Source organism: Conger conger, chromosome 8 (assembly GCF_963514075.1).
Source record: "Conger conger chromosome 8, fConCon1.1, whole genome shotgun sequence".
Taxonomy (NCBI): Eukaryota; Metazoa; Chordata; class Actinopteri; order Anguilliformes; family Congridae; genus Conger; species Conger conger.
Genome location: NC_083767.1, coordinates 53,385,464 through 53,404,974, shown reverse-complemented (window position 1 = coordinate 53,404,974; position 19,511 = coordinate 53,385,464). Strand labels below are relative to the sequence as shown.

The 19,511-nt window shown below is 45.6% G+C and overlaps 2 protein-coding genes across 2 annotated transcripts; one reads left to right on the top strand and one right to left on the bottom strand.

Annotated features, from left to right (window-relative positions):
• Positions 1-486: 486 nt before the first annotated feature.
• On the bottom strand, positions 487-14,237 carry cwf19l1 (CWF19 like cell cycle control factor 1). The gene is made up of 14 exons (XM_061252825.1): positions 13,486-14,237; positions 12,751-12,835; positions 12,577-12,661; positions 12,204-12,305; positions 11,295-11,509; positions 10,585-10,700; positions 8,813-8,897; positions 8,442-8,591; positions 7,891-8,011; positions 6,272-6,351; positions 3,624-3,833; positions 2,475-2,594; positions 1,475-1,572; positions 487-1,040 (listed from the first exon to the last, which is right to left on the bottom strand). Exons 1-14 carry the CDS (start codon positions 13,506-13,508, stop codon positions 896-898), a joined length of 1,635 nt encoding a protein of 544 aa, XP_061108809.1. The 5' UTR covers positions 13,509-14,237; the 3' UTR covers positions 487-895.
• Positions 14,238-14,381: 144 nt separating this feature from the next.
• klhl42 (kelch-like family, member 42) lies at positions 14,382-18,351 on the top strand. Its single transcript, XM_061252826.1, has 3 exons — positions 14,382-15,615; positions 15,932-16,125; positions 16,513-18,351. The coding sequence occupies exons 1-3, from the start codon at positions 14,849-14,851 to the stop codon at positions 16,959-16,961; spliced, it is 1,410 nt and encodes a 469-aa protein (XP_061108810.1). The 5' UTR covers positions 14,382-14,848; the 3' UTR covers positions 16,962-18,351.
• Positions 18,352-19,511: the final 1,160 nt, after the last annotated feature.

Here is a 19,511-nt window from a genome sequence, read left to right as displayed (position 1 = left end):
AGCCAGCGGTGGCCAATCGTGTGCCGTGGAGGTTATGCAGGTGTTCATTCCAACCCATGAATACCCCAGCCGATTTCACAAATTAACATACCTTCAAACCAGAGACAGGAACCAAATTTGTGAATTCTGCAGGCGTCGAGATCGTTTGGAATGAAAACCGGCCTACTCTCGTACCTCCACGGCACACGATTGGACAACGCTGGCTTAACCACTCTGCCAATCCATGCGGCATATTTCAGCTGGGGTACACACTTCAGGAAAAACAATCACTGCTTTTGGGATAATTCACTTGTCAGCATAAAGAAACAGACCTGTTACAGTTTATGTTATGTCTTACCCAATTTAAAAGGTGAGCAGCAGATTAAGCTTGAACATACTGTACCAGACAGCCTCCATCTCCAGTTCAGACAATATATTACATAACACGTATAAATAAAACATACAGGAAGAACTAAATGTAACCCAGTAAATAATGCATACTTGAAATCCAAACATAAAATCAGCTTTTAATCAGGGACTGTTTGTAAGATAGACAATACAAAAGAGAACATTTCTTTATGTACATAATATTTCACCTAGACTGAGAGAGCAGACTGGTTTTGTTGCCATGGTGCTGATAATCATTACCTGCAATTTCAAGTCTGACAGCACCATCATCCACTAGTTGTCAAGCTTGCTAAACCAGCAAGAAGACACACATCCAGTGGTATGCTGTGGCCTCCATTCAAACAAAAAATAAAAAATAAAAAATAAAAAATAAAAAATGAAATCCCCAAATTCAAAAGGACCGTAAAAAAAAAAATCTTGTTCTATACCGTTATGAGAGTCTGGTGAAAGGTCTGCACAGAGCACCCTCCGCATGGGACCGCGTTCCCCAGACCAGTCCGCTCCCCCGTCAGTCCTGCAGGGAGAAGTCGTAGGGCTCGAAGGCCTCACGGACCTCCTTGGTGAGAGCCTCCTCCTCCTCCCGGCTGTACTTGCACTCCCGCCAGTCTGCGCGTGTAGGGACGTTCAGAACCGCCTCGCTGGCCAACACCTCCCTGAAGACAGCATTGCAATACCATGGGTGAGATAGACGGATAGACAGCTCAAAGCACTCTAGTGATGCAGGGGGACACGCCTCCACCACCGTTAATGTGCCGCACCCACCTGGTACGTGTTCTGGGGCACCCACTGCACCCTGGGATTTGTGCGCACGTCTACGGCAGGGGTGTGAAAACGCTACTCCTATTGCATACGTGCCTGCTCTGACCACTAGCCTTGCGCTAAAGACTGAAATTGGTGGCCTATATTAGAGGTACACAGCACACAAGTGCATTAAACGATACACGGCGGTACGTCATGAGACATCTTCACCCATAATGAATAATTTTATCGTCTTTAAACAAAAATCACAATGTCAATTCAGCCATTAACAGCAGTACAAAGTTAGCCTGGGAGGAGTAAGACATCCCTGGTTAATGGAGTTCCATACCTGCCAAACTGCAGGGGGAAGTTCTTCTTGATCCTGTGAAAGAGCTTCTCCCCAGAGTCCAGCTCCACGTAGAAGTACGGAGTCCCAGGCTGAGCGATCTGGAGACGAGAGGCAGGGTCTGAACCTCAGGTTCATGGTGCCGTTTGTACACCACTACGCACAGTCACTAGAGCTCGTTTTTAATCAAGAAGACGTTACAATTAGGCTGTTATATTGCTTAAAATGGGCATTTTCCTGAGGGAACCCCCCCCCCCCCACCTTTGAGAGTATAAATAAATAAAAGGACAGGCATGTTTTCTCTAGTATTGTTTAAGTGATGGGCTCTTACACCAAGGATTAGGCAGTGGAGCTTTTAGGGAATCAATGCTATTTTTCAGGGCTTTAGTATTATAGGAAGGCTTTAAAAAATATGATTCAGCCCCTTACAATGTGCTACAAAACCCTATTAATGAAAGAATGTTAGTCATCCTTTATATCTTGTACTGAGTCACAGAGGGAGTAACCGTGCACTTGCGCAATGTTCTGGAAACTTCCAGAATGTCTTTTGCATCATCTCACAATGGACACATCCATTTTAGGACATTTGTTTTGTTTGTTAGAAAAGCAATGTTAGTATGCTGCACTTTAGGGACCTAAGTCGGGAAAGTTCAATTATCAACCTTTTCCCAGTGTTCAAGCACAAGGCCTGCAGGCTAGAGATGTAATTTATGTTACAATTAACAGGAAGACAAGTGGTGGGAATGCCAACGCTATTAATATAAACAGTGATAACAATGGAATTCTAGAAACAAAAGAGGTGCTGAGAGTGCGACCTGGGAAGGAACAGAGGCGAGAGGCGGGGGAGTAACCCAAACACAGCAAGGGGTGAGGCACAGAACATCCAAGTCTTAAAAATACATATTCAGGTGTTCCCTCAAAACTACACGTCCACACAAAGTGCTTCAAGAGGATAAGGATTTAAATGGTATAAGCCATCGGGATGAAGGCACAGGTGGGATACCTGTTTGAGGTCTGAATGCTCTGGGATCTCCATGAGATCCATCTGCTGTTCCTGGGCCTGGACCACAAACGCCTCCTTGATGTCCTCTGTGGTGCATTTATCTTCAGGCACTGGGACCACCTTAGGGTGGGGTGGGGTGGGTTGGGTAACACACACACACACACACACACACAGGCACACACACACGGACACGCACGCATGCACACACACACACAAACACACACACGTTAAGAGGACCAATGTAACCATAACACCTGTCGGCTCTAAATATCCAGTCTAGATAAGTCTCCAATATCATCCAGTGTTTATTGATGATGGTCATCACTGGGACCAGACGTGTCCCTCAGATCCATTTCCTCGTCATGGTGGACAGACACGACAGTCTTGCCCGCTCAGACTTAAACTGATGTGACAATGAGGGTGTGCCCGGGGAAGGAGGAAGGCCTGGACTCTCAACAGCCTCTCCCAAACTAGCCCAGACCCACCTCAGCTTCTCTATGTGGAGCTGCTGGACTGGCCCAGGGTCTGTTAGAGCCAGCCCTGATGAGCAGGGGCCACAACAACACACCGCTACATCCTGTTCTGTCCGCTCTCCAGGCAGGAGGCAACATGACGAGTCTATATGGGCCGAATAGACTGCCCTCATTTCTAAACTCTCTCATGGTTTCAAGCAATCTAACAACAGAAACACATTCCATCACTATCAGAAAAACGGTGACAGGTAAGAAAACAGAGCTAAGTACTGACAAACTTTATTACAATAACATTAGTAGAACAATCCAGTGACCCCAATCTTTCTAAAACATGGGCATGAAACAAATGGACAACTATGCAGAGTTAATAAGTTCGACAGAACGGGGACACGTCTGTTAGCTGCAGATCCTGCCTACAGGAAGTCACAGACACAGTCCGTCCTGCAGTAGATTTATGGTACAGTACCTGTAGCTGCAGGTGCTGGTTACAGGTACAGAAACACAGTCTGTCCTGCAGTAGATTTATGCTACAGTACCTGTAGGTGCAGGTGCTGGTTACAGGTACAGAAACACAGTCTGTCCTGCAGTAGATTTATGGTACAGTACCTGTAGGTGCAGGTGCTGGTTACAGGTACAGAAACACAGTCTGTCCTGCAGTAGATTCATGGTACAGTACCTGTAGCTGCAGGTGCTGGCTGCGGTAGTTCCTCTCAAACAGCACACAGCGGCGGCCTCGACGCTTGTAGAAGTCCTTGACGACGGTCTTGTATCGGTTCAGCTCCTCCACCACCTCGGCCGACAGGTCCACCACAGACTGGTAGTGTCCGATGGGCAGCAGCAGCACGTGGTCTGTGGTCAGGCAGCCTTTGGCCAGGGCCATGTAGCACTGAGGAGAGAGAGTGGAGGGGTCAGGAACACAAGGCCCAGGTAATATCAATATAACTGCGGCTAAAAAAACAACAAAGCTGGTAAATCAACCAAGCCCTTATTTCACGGTTGCTCAACAGATTTTCAATTGCTTTTCATTTTTCATGTGGGTATATCTTTGAAAATAAATAAATAAAAAATTGTGAAAGCAAAAGCATGTTTACTGTAATGCACTGTGGATTTACTGATAAATAAAACAAGTATTATCGTCTAGAGCAAGTAGCTTTTGGCGCTTTGCGGAATGTGAGGGTTACTGTCAACCTTCGATGGACATTTCCTCCGAATGAGTTATTCATCTAGATACGCCATTCATAATGCACTTAGGATGCAAAACCTGGAGTGCATGCACATGCATAGACACACACCCCAGACAAATACGGCGTTCGCATTTTGACTGTAAAAAAGATTGATACCGTGCATTAATACGGAACAGGTGATGGTCACAGCAGCAAGAACACAGCGGTAAACGTCATGTAGACACTGCTATGGTGATTTGGTGTGAGAGTTTTATTATTGCTGAAAGGCGCATGGTACTATACAAACATGAAGGAGGAAGTACAGTACGTCAAGTCTCATCGATTCAACATTACCTGCGTTGGAAAATAGACAGGAGGGACAACGAAAGTGCATTTCAGTTTATCCCATTCTCATATTGCTTCTAAAAAATGTTGTCTCTCCGCTACGGATGACGGCAAATGCTGATAAAAGGCAGCAGCTGTCCGAAGACTCCATCAGGTTGTGCCGTACGATATTCAGAGCTTTCCATCACTGTCTCACTGGAATACACTGACACACTGAAGACTGAATAGGCTTCCCTACCGCTGCATACCGCGACCATGTGAACACAGAATAAGACAGAGAGCCCCGCAGTCAGCCAGAGGCACACTGAACTGGAAAGTCTTTATCTAAAGCTGCAGGTAGTCCAGGTGCACAGAGGATTACCATTAATTCCTTGTGAGAAATTAAGCAAAGCTGCTGCACTTGACCTGGCCCGGAACAGCACTGCAGAGGACTGAAGCTTAGCATTGAAGACTGTAAACCCACATAAACAAGTGCAGACTGAGCAGTGTTGCCAATCAAGATGGGGATCGAAACCCGGATCTATACAAGAACCGGTTCCAAATTTCTCAGAAATCGAGACTCAATAGGTTCTGACAATACCGATTCCGATCGATCGCATACGTCTCATTTCAACTATATAACATTCATACACACATCTAAACGTTAGCCTAATCACGGTTCCCAGGAACAGGACCATTTCCATCTGCATAACACACACCCTAAGCCTGGAGACTTTCCTGCCCGTGAACACATTTTTAAAAACCACCCTGGTTACTTTAAGCACAGAGCAACTGGCAGCAATGATACACAGGGCCTCTAAACCTGCTTGTCAGACATGCGCACTGTTTTGAACACAAGGTTGTTCACGTAGCGTGAGCAAAGCTAATCAACAGCCGGATGCTTCCCAAAACAAAGTCAATTCTGGGAAAGCCTCCACCGGTGACTCATGCGCTACGAGCTCCGAGCCATGTGTCACTCATTAAGAAGCACCTCACACTTCAAGGCTACTTCAAAAAGGGCTGCTGCAAAGCACAGATAACAGCCCTGCTGCTCGCTCTCAACACGACCAGAGAACCCGCATTTACTTTCTGCAAATTAGGGATAGTTTAGCTCTCTTATCAGCCACCATTTTCTCCACGGTTAAAACGTGCAGCAAGCTTCCAGCTAGGAATGACGGCCTTGTCCTCAGACGGACGTTTCTAAATCTGTTTAAAATTACATTGTGTCGTGATTCTGTTAAATGGAAAGCAGGAGAGTTCATTACATGAATGAGACAGAGGGGGCCCACACCAGATAAACCAAGGAGTGATCCAATTAATTTTATCGGCCATGTTAATATGGACGAGTGTCGCCAAGGGTCAACAGCAAAACTACACTTGCTTCAAAGTCATGTGTGTCTGTGTGTATGCATGTGGGTGTGGGTGTATGCGTGTGTATCACTGAAATGAGTGTAATGCTAATACTCCAGCTGTTGTTGATGAGTGTCAGTACATTTCATTCCAATCTAGAAGGGCCTTCCTCACTAAGGTACTGAAGTACCAGCCTATGGTGCCAGCCTTGAAGCAACTTGGCTACAGATTTTTTAGCATTTATATTTATTTGGCAGCCTTAGCCACAGCCTAGTGGTAAGGGGTTCAGCTCGTAAGATACTGCTCCATGTCAGCAATAATAGGTAGCCGCCATTTTAGGAGGCGCCACTGCTACCTGTACCCCTAATGAACCTGCAAGCGTCCATGTCATTATTCTGTACTGTCTGTCTATATTGTTTGTGTCCTTTATTGTGACTTTGGTACGAGAACTGGAATAAAAGTATTAAAATGTGCGTCATGAACTCACGTGGGTCCCGATGCTGATCACCAAGTGCTTCTCCACCTCTGGGCTGGCCAGGCAGAACCAGCACGGTCCAGTGGGCTGGGCTGGGGGAGGAACCATCGCAGAGTAACGGTCAGACAACACTGACGCATCTCAGGCTAACGGAGACCACCCTTAATGGTGGTCACGCTATAAATTAGACTTCAGCGTCTATATCACCACGCTGTACTCCTCAATTTGCTAAATAATTTGTAGCAGGGGATTATTTCAGGACGGTGCAGTCATTTTCCACAGCCAAAATAATCACTTAATGGTCAAGAAAGGCTTTATTATTGGCGCTGATAAATGAAATTGAACACAACTATCCATTTAGGGATGTGCTAATAAATATCTGGAGCGGCCGAGTGACAAGAGTGTGTTTAAGCTTAACTACATCCTGAGCAGACAGCAGGGATCAGGCCCTACGGCAGATTGATAAACACAGCCTTTTTACTGGCTTAGACTTTCTCACAGAACAGCCATTGTAATAGTGTCAAAGAACATCAGGTCAAAACCACATTAAAACCAGTAACACCCTGATCCATCGACATTGCCTAGGGAATTTATGGGAAGAGAGTACAACGTCACAAAACATCTGGGAACTTCCCAGGGATTTCCCTCCTGATGAAAGCTTTCGTGTTTTTTACGAGGAGGGCCTGTTTGGGGGATATCAGCAATGATAAGGATAAAAATTGTTTTGAGCAACATGCCAAAATGTGCATTTAGGTCTTAACAAAAATAATAACATGGCCCCAACACTATCATGTACAGCTAAATAGAGAGATTTTCACCAGATTATTCTTTGCATTAACAAGATAATCAAAGCATTCCCTCTGTTATCTAATCTGTGAGAATGAAAGTCTAAGTAAATAAAAGGGTTCTGACTCACGGTGGGGTCAGTAGGGCTGTTTGGGCTGGGTGTTTGAGAGTGTGTGTGCGTGTGTGAGAGTGTGTGTGTGTGTGTGTGTATGTGCGTGCATGAGCGTGCGTGTGTGAGAGTGTATATGTGGGTGTGTGAGAGAGTGTGTGTGTGTGTGTGTGTGTGTGTGTGAGAGAGTGTGTGTGTGTGTGTGTATGTGGGTGTGTGAGAGTGGGTGTGTGAGAGTGTGTGTCTGAGAGAGTATGTGTGTGTGTGTGTGTGTGTGTGTGTGTGTGTGTGTGTGTATATATATGTGGGTGTGTGAGAGAGTGTGTGTGTGTGTATGTGTGAGAGTATATGTGTGCGTGTGTGTGTGTGTGTGTGTGTATATATGTGTGTGTGTGTGTGTATATATGTGGGTGTGTGAGAGTGTATGTGTATGTGTGTGTGTGTGGGTGTATATATGTGGGAGTGTGAGAGTGCGTGTGCGTGTGTGTGTGTGTGAGTGTGTGTGCGTGTGTATGTGGTTGTATGTGGGTGTGTGAGAGAGAGTGTGTGTGTGTGTATATGTGGGTGTGTGAGAGAGTGTGTGTGTGTGTGTGTGTGTGTGCGCGTGGGTGGGTGTGTGTGTGTGTGTGTGTGTGTGTGTGTGTGTGTGTGTGTGAGTATGGGTGTGTGCGTGTGAGAGAGTGTGTGTGTGTATGTATGTATGTGTGTGTGTGTGTGTGCGTGCGTGCTGACTCACGGGGTCGGCGGGGCTGTTTGGGCTGGGTGTGTCTGTCTCCGTCCGACTGCCGCTTCCTGAACTGACCCTGGTGCTGCTCTTTCTTCTTCAGGTCAAAGAAGAACTGAGAGGCTGGCTCCTCCTGTGGAGTGCATGTGCATACACACACGTACGTGCGCGCGCGCGCGCCACACACCCCACACACACACACACACACACACACACACACACACACACACACACACACACACACACACACACACACACACACACACACACACACACACAACACAGTCTAGATTAAAACTTGGCATCGCAGCAGTTCCATCTGGGTGGCTCTAGTTATTGTCACATCTGAATGCAGGGACCCCCTGGGGAGGTATTACATGCTGATCTAATCACAGATCCTACGGCCAAATATGGCTATCATACAGAACGCTGCTCAGTTACTGCTCTGAGCAAATAACACTCAAAGTAGAAACAATGCACGGAAATATATTTTCAGCACATATACAGTACACACTGAATACGTGACACTCCCAGGTGACAGTGTCTGAATAGTGCACACATACCTCCCCAAAGTCAGCTGTAGCAGCAGGATTCTCCTTCTTGCCTTCTTTCAGACTCTTCCTGTACGGGTTTTCAGTGACATCTTGTGGCTGTTTCACAAGCTCAGTGGGGTCCATGGTTTTCATTGGGACTATACTGAATGCATACAGGTACTGGAGAGGGAAGAGAAATGCATAAATACTTAATCGTGCTAAATAATAGAGCATACATTTAAACACACAGATAAGATGCAGTAAGACACACACACACACACACAAACACACACACACACACACACACACACACACACACACACACACACACACACAGACACACAGACACACAGACACAGACACAGACACAGACAGGACGCTGTGCTCCTGTGGAAATTTACCTTCTTCTTGGCAGGGTTGTTCACATTGGCCAGGGCTATGAATCTACTGACGTGTTGTGCGTTCTCTTGTAAGACCATGTGATTCCTGCCATATCACACACCACAATCCAACAAAAGGAGAAAGGCTATTAAAAAGACTGAAGGACACTACAGTAAAGATTCAGCTCTACACAAAAATATGATGCGTCAAATGGAATGAACAAATGTATAGAACTAATATTTGATATACATCTCATTGATTATCTATTAAAACAGAATAGCAATGAAAGTCTTGACACCCAGTTAACTATCAAAACAACAGCTTGCAGAATACACATAAAAATATTCAGCAATAAGGCAAACTGTAATGAGACAACCTGCTAGGCAGTTAAGTAAAGAATTTCTTAAGGGAACCTCAATTGCTTCAGTAAATATGGAGCTGTATAAATGTTACGTATAAAAACAAATGGAAGCTGTGCAAGTGTCTGCTATAAAGCAAAATACTAACATACACAGATCATGACATCCTTCAAAGCATTCACATTTTCAATAAAGCCATGAGATTTATGGCAGGAAAAAGAGGAACAAGAGGAAAGCCCCATGGCCGTGGCTCGGTAGCGTTGAAATACAGCGAGCGTGGTGAGGAATACAATGAGTGTGGACAGAAATACAGTGAGTGTGGACAGAAATACAGTGAGTGTGGACAGAAATACAGTGAGTGTGGACAGAAATACAGTGAGCCTGGTGAGGCACACAGTGAGGCACACAGTGAGGCACACAGTGAGGCACACAGTGAGGCACACAGTGAGGCACACAGTGAGCGTGGTGAGGAACACAGTCAGCGTGGTGAGGAACAGTCAGTGTGGTGAGGAACACAGTCAGTGTGGTGAGGAACACAATGAGCGTGGTGAGGAACACAGTGAGCGTGGTGAGGAACAGTCAGTGTGGTGAGGCACACAGTCAGTGCGGTGAGGAACACAGTGAGCGTGGTGAGGAACAGTCAGTGTGGTGAGGAACACAGTGAGCGTGGTGAGGAACACAGTGAGCGTGGTGAGGCACACAGTGAGCGTGGTGAGGAACACAGTGAGCGTGGTGAGGAACACAGTCAGCGTGGTGAGGCACACAGTGAGCGTGGTGAGGAACACAGTGAGCGTGGTGAGGAACAGTCAGTGTGGTGAGGAACACAGTGAGCGTGGTGAGGAACACAGTGAGCATGGTGAGGCACACAGTCAGCGTGGTGAGGAACACAGTCAGCGTGGTGAGGAACACAGTCAGCGTGGTGAGGAACACAGTCAGCGTGGTGAGGAACACAGTCAGCGTGGTGAGGAACACAGTCAGCGTGGTGAGGAACACAGTGAGCGTGGTGAGGAACACAGTGAGCGTGGTGAGGAACACAGTGAGCGTGGTGAGGAACAGTCAGTGTGGTGAGGAACACAGTGAGCGTGGTGAGGAACACAGTGAGCGTGGTGAGGCACACAGTCAGCGTGGTGAGGAACACAGTCAGCGTGGTGAGGAACACAGTGAGCGTGGTGAGGAACACTGTGAGCGTGGTGAGGCACACAGTCAGCGTGGTGAGGAACACTGTGAGCGTGGTGAGGCACACAGTGAGGCACACAGTGAGGCACACAGTGAGGCACACAGTGAGCCTGGTGAGGAACACAGTCAGCGTGGTGAGGAACACAGTCAGCGTGGTGAGGAACACAGTCAGTGTGGTGAGGAACACAGTCAGCGTGGTGAGGAACACAGTGAGCGTGGTGAGGAACACAGTCAGCATGGTGAGGCACACGCATTACCTGTAGGGCAGCCTCTCATAGTGAGTCCCTTCCAGACCAGCGAAGTGATAACGAGGCTTCAGCTTCTCAGCCAGGCTTGCAACGGAGCCAGTGCCACAAAACTTAGTGTTTAGGTCCTGCAGTGAGACACATACCATCAGTAAGCATGACAACGCAATCTAAACAGGCCTTTGACGGCTATACTGGGCACAGTGACAAAATGAGAAAACATTTCCTCATCTCATTTCTGCTTGGTAAAAGGACGTATTCAGACAAAATGAATACATTTCTATGCCTCTCAAGACCCTGAATGTAGGTTCACGACTGCATAATTTTAATATCAAAAGACCAAAAGGAAAGCCTGCATCATCAAGTGTGTCATTCGTAATAAATCTAGCATTCAAGATAATAGCTGTAGAAAAGTGTCACTACTTCAAGAATGGCAAACTGAAGATACACAATTCTGCAAAATAGTCTAAAGACATTAAAAGTCCAGAGCATTTCAACTGGTAGGCCAGTTGAAACAGTGGTGGGTGGCAGCAAGCGCTTCATGAGCAGACCTGTCAGCACTGTGAGAAATTTAATCAGGACACGGCAGCCATGGGACAAGCCAAGAAACATAGCTGGAAACGGCAAACTGGGAGTGCAGAAAACAATAGGGCTGAAAGCCGGATGTTTGCCGACCGTTTCAGACGAGCGTGTGAGGAAGGTAAGTGGAGGAGAGTACTTACCGGGCTGTTGCCGTACTGCCAGACTCCCCGGGGCCACTGGGAGGTCAGCAGAATGTCCACTCCCTTGAACTTGGAGCTGGATGCCAGGGGCGCTGCCAGGGCGTTGAGGTCCTTGGGCGTGAAGCAGTGAGCTGGGGCCGGCTCCTGCTGGGCCTCCCTGCCGCTCACGTAGGCGATCTGGAGCCCCGACACGCCCGTGAAGACGCCCCTGCGTCCTGAAAGGCACACACAAGCGCACACGCATACACGCCTTGTGATGGGGAGAAGAGAAAACATCTTCTGCAACCTAGGTCTTTCAGCAACGGTTTCACAGACACAGATTATACCTAGTCCTAGAGATCCTAGTCCTAGAGATTCTCCATGTGAAATGGGCTCTTGTTGTTTATACTGAAGCACCGAAAAGGCTTTGCCAACCCATATCAGAATCTGCAAATTTCATGTGCAAAGATTTATAGATCAGGCCTGCTTAGCATGTCCATGTCCTCTACTGTCCATGAGAACACATTCAGACTTGCTGCACAAGACACTTTATGTGCAGCTGAACAAGTGGACCTGCAATCATCAAATTGACTAGTGAGTGTTTCTAATGAAGAAAAAGAAATAATAATAAAATAAAAAAATAAAAAAATAAAAAAAATTTTTTTTTTTTTTTTTTTTTTTAAATAGGCCCTGGTCCTTATCTTTGTTGTACAGGTAGCAGTTGAAATTGTACTTCCCTCTAGGGTCTTTCAGCGCACTTATCCCTGGTTATGGGTATGCACTTTGTTGTACGTTGCTCTGGATAAGAGCGTCTGCCAAATGCCATTAATGTAATGTAATGTGCCACCAGATGTTATGATCCTGGCTGCTCGAAACCCTCCCGTCCCTGAGTCACGCGATAGCCAATCATGCATGAATAAAATCACATACCCAAATAGGTGATGTTTTCAGCGAGCTCACATCCATCTGAACTGGAGAAATACTTGACCGTGTCATGGGAGGCGGCACCAAGAATGTAGGTATGGATGGGTGCTGAAGTTTGAAGGACAGAATGAGTTGTGAGATGATCAGAAGTTGGGCATCATGGCAGTCATCATTGTAAGTTCAAAAGTATTTCTTGAAATAATGAAAGGCATTACTTTTTAAGGCAAACTATCCCTTTAATGATGTTTTAAGCATGTACACCACACTAATTTATCAACTAAAAGCACATTAATACGAGTAATGGTAAACGTGTTTTTAAAGTACATATAAAGTATCGACAAAACCTCTACAAAAAGGCTCGAGATGGTGCATTAAGTACCTTTTTTGGACCCGGATTTGTACTCCTCCCACTCTTCTTGCGCTTCGGGCGAAGAACCAAAGAAATCTCCAACACAGAGCAACAACTTCACAAAGGCAAAACAAACACTATCAACGGCTCAGTAAGAATTACGCGGTTCAATCTTTTGTCGATTAAAGTACGTGGCATACTTACATCAAATTGTCCGCTCTTTTTCTGAATTGTTTTCACGCGGTTGAATAGAGCGTTAATCCTGCCATCAGCATCCCCACAAACGAGGCTGAAATACAGTTAGGGATCATAACCTAACCTGCACCAGACAGCATTGCTGTTTCTAGGTTTACGGTAGAAGAGAGAATGAACTAGCAGAATACATACGGTAGCAGGTCTTTTCATTTATGCCACACAAGACACAAGCGAGCTTTCGACTTTGTAAATAGCTAACTTAGCCAAGTTGACCAATTAACGTTAGGTGTCTCCTACGAGATGGCTTGTTCTCCTTTCATAGTTTTTTAATAAATGAAAGAAAGTAACGTTAGCAAGGCTAACCAGATGATCAAGTTAGTTAGATTGAATACCTGTACCTGCCACCAAGCTCGCAATACTCCATATTATCCATATCCATATTAAACGCCAACTTGAGCCTGCTAGCAACCTATGGCCATTACAGTAGAAGTGGGGGCAGTAATAACTTAATTTGAGACTAATTGTTAGCTAGTTAATCGATCCACGTTTTGACTAGAACTTGCAGTAAGACTAGTTAAACGTAAAGCTAGCAGCTAATCGTGTAGTTATGATACTATTGTCGACTAAGTTAACGTTAGCCAGCTAACTAGCTTTCCCACTCATTCAGTAACTCAGTCAACTAGACTAGATAGCAAACTAGCTAAATTGTCACACCGCACGCAATATGAGCATATTTTAACTTACATTCTCAGTGGCTGCTCTCCCATTCCGTAAAACTCCTAGCTAAAAAATCTGTAGTAAAACTACACGTGTTTCCCACGGGGTTGATATTTAGCCAGTCAGCTAACGTTAACGTTTCAAATTTTGCAAAACAGAAACGCATCGTGTCCATCAGTATTATATGTCCCCCTTAAAAAAAAATAAACATAGCCATTCTCTGTGGCCCAAACATTTATATAAAACAATACTAATATTGTTATATGTGTAAAGAGGATATGAGAACACATTACATTCATATGAGACAAATGTGCACGAATTGTAAGCTTGTAATGAATTTCTGCAATAAAACCTAGAAACGAAAAAAATGTTTTAACTCGGAACATACAAAACGAACACAATCCATGTATGGCATGTGTGATGGGACATACTTAGCCAATCCTCTAGTTACTACGGTGTAATGCTTGAAAAGCAATTGAAAGGAGTGTGCTGCAAGCTACTTCGTTGCTAACTGAGATAGAATCAGCAGCAGTGGTAATCAAAATATGTTTTTATCATAGCTTCAATGTAGATTACGTAATACTACCGAAATATGCAACAGCAATAAAATGTGTTGTAGCTAGCCAACGTCAGGTAAACACTACTAGTACAACTGTACTCTTAGTCTTACATTCTGCCAGGATAGTTCTAAGGAATTCGTTGCATATACAACAAGATCGTGTTATAAATAAGGCCGTTTGGCAATATTAAACAAGTATATGACGCCATTTAAATACGCAATGATGGCAAGTAGAAAATCTCATCCTATGCTGGTTTATCCTATGCTTGCGGTGAAAAACGTACAAGCGGAAGGAGAAGTGACGTTTCTCCTGTGAGGATCAAAATAGGAACTAATTTGCATTCAAATTGCTGAAGATGATCTTGGGAAAGAAGTGGAAATGTTATGATGTTCCGAAGACGGCCACTTTCATAAAATTGTGTTCTTTTATCGTAGCCATTTCCCAGATGATATAAATTAGCCGCGCCAAAACTTAGTTGTAAACTCGCTAGCTAGCTTGCTAACCTACTAAATAGCCAGTAAATAGTGAGAGCTAGCTATTTTGTTTGTAATTTTGCTTACACTGCAGAAATTGAATTAGGTGTCAGGACAGGTTTTTGGAATAGAAATTATCCATGCCTGGATCTATGGCCTGAACATTACCTTATATAGGCCTGTTTTCGGACTTCGAGGACTTGCAGCCCTATTCTGCGCTTGTAAAATGTAAACGAGGAACACGTACATCCACTTTGGATAACCGGGACTCTGCCCATCTCTCCAGCAGCCCTACCCCTCTCGCAGACTCTGACAGCAAAACACTGGGAGGGCACACACTACCAATAAATACGAAACATGTCATCCTCAGAACAGATTATTGCAATCGTAATGGATGATAAAACCTACAACGTGAGTAAAAGCAAGCTGATTGAAAAGAGCGACTACTTCCGTGCACTATACAGTTCTGGAATGCGGGAGTCCGGAGAGGATTCGGTCCAGCTCCAGGGATTAAGTGTACCCGGGCTAGAATTAGTCCTGGAGTTCATCAACACCTCCAAAGTGCAGGTTGTCAATGAGACATTAGAGGATTTGATCGAGACGGCATCTTTTTTGCAGGTGACTTCAATTTTAAAATTGCTCTTGTCGGAAATCAGGCAGGATAACTGCGTGGAACTGTACAATCTTTCGGAGATTTACGGAACTCACGACCTGAGGAACGCTTGTCTGAAATTCATGACCTGTCACTACCACCCGATGCTCCGGAGATCCGAGTTCCGAAGCCTCCCGTCTTCCCTCCGCAAACACGTTCGAGAGATGCGCATGAAAGGTACGGCTACTCTAGTAGCTATTGGAGATTTCATCGGGACCTGTCTGGACCTAGCAGACCAGGACGAACCCTGGTCAATGCTTCGTTACGGTGAGTTGGAACAGCGCTGGAAGCCGCTAGCTAACAACCTGCCATCGGACATGGTAAACGTGAGAGGGTACGGGTCTGCCGTACTGGACAATTACTTGTTCATCGTTGGAGGTTACCGAATGACGAGTCAAGAGATATCGGCAGCCCACTGTTACAACCCCTGTCGAAATGAGTGGAATCAGATTGCGCCCCTGAATCAAAAGAGGTATGACTTAATCACCAATTAGCAAGTACCTATGTGAGAGATTCCGAAAGTAATTACAGTGCTAGTAGAAGAGCACTTGAAACATATTTTTTTTCTCCTCCATTGCAGCTGCTTTGTGTGATCACTGCTGAGTCATCCTGTTGACAGGAAGGACTTATCCATCATTTCTTGAACCCCTTTATGTAGAGTACATTTTTACAGCATAATTGCAGCACGTTTGCCTAATTAGTAGTGATTCAACTGGTTCAGTCATGACATATTTACAGTGACAGCTGCTCTAATTTCAGCAATAACAGTCCTCCTCTTCTGCACACAGGTCCAATTTCAAGCTGCTGGCAGTGAGTGGGAAGCTGTATGCGGTGGGCGGACAGTGTCTAGGCACAGTTGAGTGCTACAGTCCAGAGCAGGACTGGTGGACCTGCGTATCCTCCCTGCCAGACCCGTTGGCAGAGTTTTCCGCCTGCGAGTGTCAGGGCATGATCTACGTTATGGGCGGGTACACTGCCAGAGGTTAGAGCATTTTCAGCCCAGGGGAGGGGATCGTCGTCACACTGTGAATAAGAGAGAAGGGTTGTGCAGAAAATAAACACATGTAAGACGGAAGGTAATTGTACTGGTTTTTGATGGACCGATTGAACACGAATGGAAGTGTATAAGTGCACTTGCGGTCACTACACGCGAGTTAACATCTCATTGGTGTGCTAAGAATACTTCAAATGATGAAATCTAACAGAATGGGGATAAATGATAAAAACTCAAAAAATCAATGGCTTATTTCAATTGTGGCCCTAAACGTGGACCGATACATAAAATTGTGAACATATTGTCAGTTAGCTTAACTAGCATACTGCATGTTATTGCATCCCAGTTTCTGCCCTGTCTCTCTCCCACGAGCAGACCGGAACACCAGCGTGCTGCGCTACTGCCCCACCTCCGACACCTGGTCGGTGTTCAGCTCCTGCTCGGCCCACGTGCGCAAGCAGCAGATGCTCTCGGTGGAGGACACGGTGTACCTGGTGGGGGGCTACACTCACGAGCTGGAGCCAGAGCGCCGTAGGGCCAGCCAGACGGAGGACATGCTGACCGTGCAGTCCTACAATGTGTCCACGGGGGAGTGGCTCCACCTGAAGGAGAACACCTCCAAGTCGGGCCTCAACCTGACCTGCACGCTGCACAACGACGGCATCTACATCATGAGCCGCGATGTCAGCCTGCCCACCAGCCTGGAGCACAGGGTGTTCCTCAAGTACAACATCTTCTCTGACGCCTGGGAGGCGTTTCGCCGCTTCCCCGCGCTGGGCCAGAACATGCTCCTGTGCTCCCTCTACCTCCCCAACGTCCTGTGAACGCGGCAGGGCCTGCGGACTCGGCCCAGGAGCGGAGCGGAGCGGAGCGCCGGGCTAGCCGGGGCTGACGCCACAGGAGGTTCCTGCCCGACGGCGGCTTCCTGGAGCAGGTGGTCGTAGCCTTGCTAGCCTTGTGAACAGAGAGCGGCTGGGTGTCTCAAAGTGCTCGATCTGCCTGTTCAACGAGATGCTGTAGCTGAACCGCTCCATCCGAAAGAGGGTCCCTGAACGTGCACTGTAAATGGCTTGAATGAGAGTGTAATCTAAGAATAACAAAACAACGAGCTTTCGGTAGTTAACTTAAAGTGGGCTCCTGAGATGTGTTTTGAATCCACCACTCATACGTTAGGGGCTGTTGCTGCTTGAAATTCTCCCACCTACGCTGTGTGGGATAACACCAACCATTCCATTTGCCACTGCAGAGAATGGCCTCTTTCCCCAAAGGGGAGGAGATGAGTTTTGCACAAAATCAAAAGTACATTTCAAACCTTGCAAGAACCAAATTTTCAACACTAATAGATCAACACTAATCAGATATTTACAATAGAACATAAAATAAAAAGGTACTTTGCCAGAACAGGCTCTGGTTTTACATGGCCTGCTTTGGAGTAGAGATTCTGGAAAGTGGAGCTACTTACTGAGGTCTCCTGCTGTTACATATGAGGTCCCTCCAGCTGCCTCTGTTTCCATTAGTCTTAAAATCTCAGAGGTGAGATGTCCCAGTAAACTCTAATATGCATCTCTTTTTGCATCCATATTTTGTAGAAAGGGGTGATGAAATATTCTTACCCTGCACATTACAAGACACCCTAGAGAAATGCAGTCAGAACCTTAAAAAGGATTGAAGGACCAGTCTATTGACATTTCCAGAATGAATGGGAATTGCTGAATAGGACCCAAATTATAACCACGGTTTAACTGAGTGTTCAGTGAACACAATGGCTACAGTTAACTCTAAGATGTAAGCTGGAGGAAAGTTATTATTACCGGCTTTATTTAAGCACTACATTTGATTTCAGCCTTCTTGAAGTCTAAAGATATTGCACAAAACATGACGCACAAATCTATACTTAAAAAGAAATAAATAAACAGTATTATATTGCGAGCTACTGGCCAAAACTGTTTTACAAGTGTAAACAGGAGAATTGTGAAGAGAGGAGCCTTATTGATGAGAAATTTAGTTTTGAGAGGATAAAATAAATCTTTCCTGTGGTGATAAACGTTATGGGAGCATAACATTTCAGTTTCTGAGACTGCGAGAGTATTTTTCCGTTGTTGTTTTCATTTGTGAGACTTGGTGAATGTTTTATTTGTCCCTGTTTAATGCTGTTCAGTGTTCCACTGAGGCCTTTGATATTAGAATAATAAATACATCTCTTCAGGGAAGTGACGCTGTGTCTGTTTATTTATATTGGTCAGTTACATCGTGCAGTAAGAGGGAGTGCCTTCAAAATGCGTAACCCGGCCTGTGTGTGAGAGATAAGACTTAATCGTGTTTGACTACGCTCTAAAATTATAAATCCAAAGCTCGCAAAGTAGGAAGATTTGTCTGACTGAAATACGCAGTCAGGTCTGTCTATTAATGCAGTAAAATAAATCCAACGTTCTTCATTCAGCTACAGTTATATAACAGCGTTTATATTTTCTGTGTATAACCAGGCTTTGTAAAGGCACTAGTCTCTCTCATTTTCAGCCTGCAGGCTGTGTGTTTGGTGATGGAGCCTCTGCCAATAGGAGAGAGTATTCCACTCAAGCTGTCAGTCACGGCTCATAATGGGAGGAGCTCGCTCTGTCTCCTGGGGTTTAGTATGGCTGCACTGAAGCTTAGCTTCACCCCAGCTGAGAGCAGGTGAGCACTGGGGGGAGATCCCTCCCAAGTGGGGTCTCAAAATACCCAGCAACCAAATATTGTCTCCTTCATTTACCGCGGGTAGTACAGAGGCAGTTGCTGTGTCTTTGTGAGAGAGATTATATGAACAGCAAGAAAATGATTTAGAATAAGTGGAATCCTCTGTTCAAAGCCTCTGCATATGCTGTAACATTAGCAGGCTGGTTGGATTTCAAACACAGCAGAACAGAGACTTTAATGGCAGCGGAATTGTGTTGATTCTGTTTTTCCAGTCACTGTAATCTAATGTGCCTGGAAACGAGATAAAAGTGTCCTGCCCTGGGGCCACAGTGACTTCCAGAAATGCCCCGTCCACACTGCAGAGGCAGGACCACTCACTATTAGGCCTGCAGAAGCTGGACGCTTTCCCAAGATCCTTCAGTGAAAAGTAATGACGCAGCTGGACTGCACTGGTCCCTCCTGTCCTCCCTTACATGGCAGTGTCAGCTGACCACTAAAACAGTGCCAAGTACAACATAACAGATACTGTATTGTTTTATTTTAGTCCTCCAGGGCGATTCACTATTGTACAAGTTGAATCACAGTCAGTGCAAGACAGAAGGAAATAGACAGAAAAGGCTGCCAGAGTGCCCTGGCATGTGAAAGCCCTTGACGTAAAAAAAAAAAAAGGCCTGTTATATGTGCGTTAACATTTGCTGAGC

Excerpts from the sequence above, each read along its gene's own strand:
- cwf19l1 (XM_061252825.1), bottom strand. The coding sequence starts at position 13,508 with ATGGGAGAGCAGCCACTGAGAAT. Across the intron at positions 12,836-13,485 it reads GGAGAGCAGCCACTGAGAAT|CCTCGTTTGTGGGGATGCTG; the intron begins GTAAGTTAAAAT and ends ACTGTATTTCAG. Across the intron at positions 3,834-6,271 it reads TGATCAGCATCGGGACCCAC|TGCTACATGGCCCTGGCCAA; the intron begins GTGAGTTCATGA and ends CTCTCTCCTCAG.
- klhl42 (XM_061252826.1), top strand. The coding sequence starts at position 14,849 with ATGTCATCCTCAGAACAGATTATTGCAATCGTAATGGATGATAAAACC. Across the intron at positions 15,616-15,931 it reads GCGCCCCTGAATCAAAAGAG|GTCCAATTTCAAGCTGCTGG; the intron begins GTATGACTTAAT and ends TTCTGCACACAG. Across the intron at positions 16,126-16,512 it reads GGGCGGGTACACTGCCAGAG|ACCGGAACACCAGCGTGCTG; the intron begins GTTAGAGCATTT and ends TCCCACGAGCAG.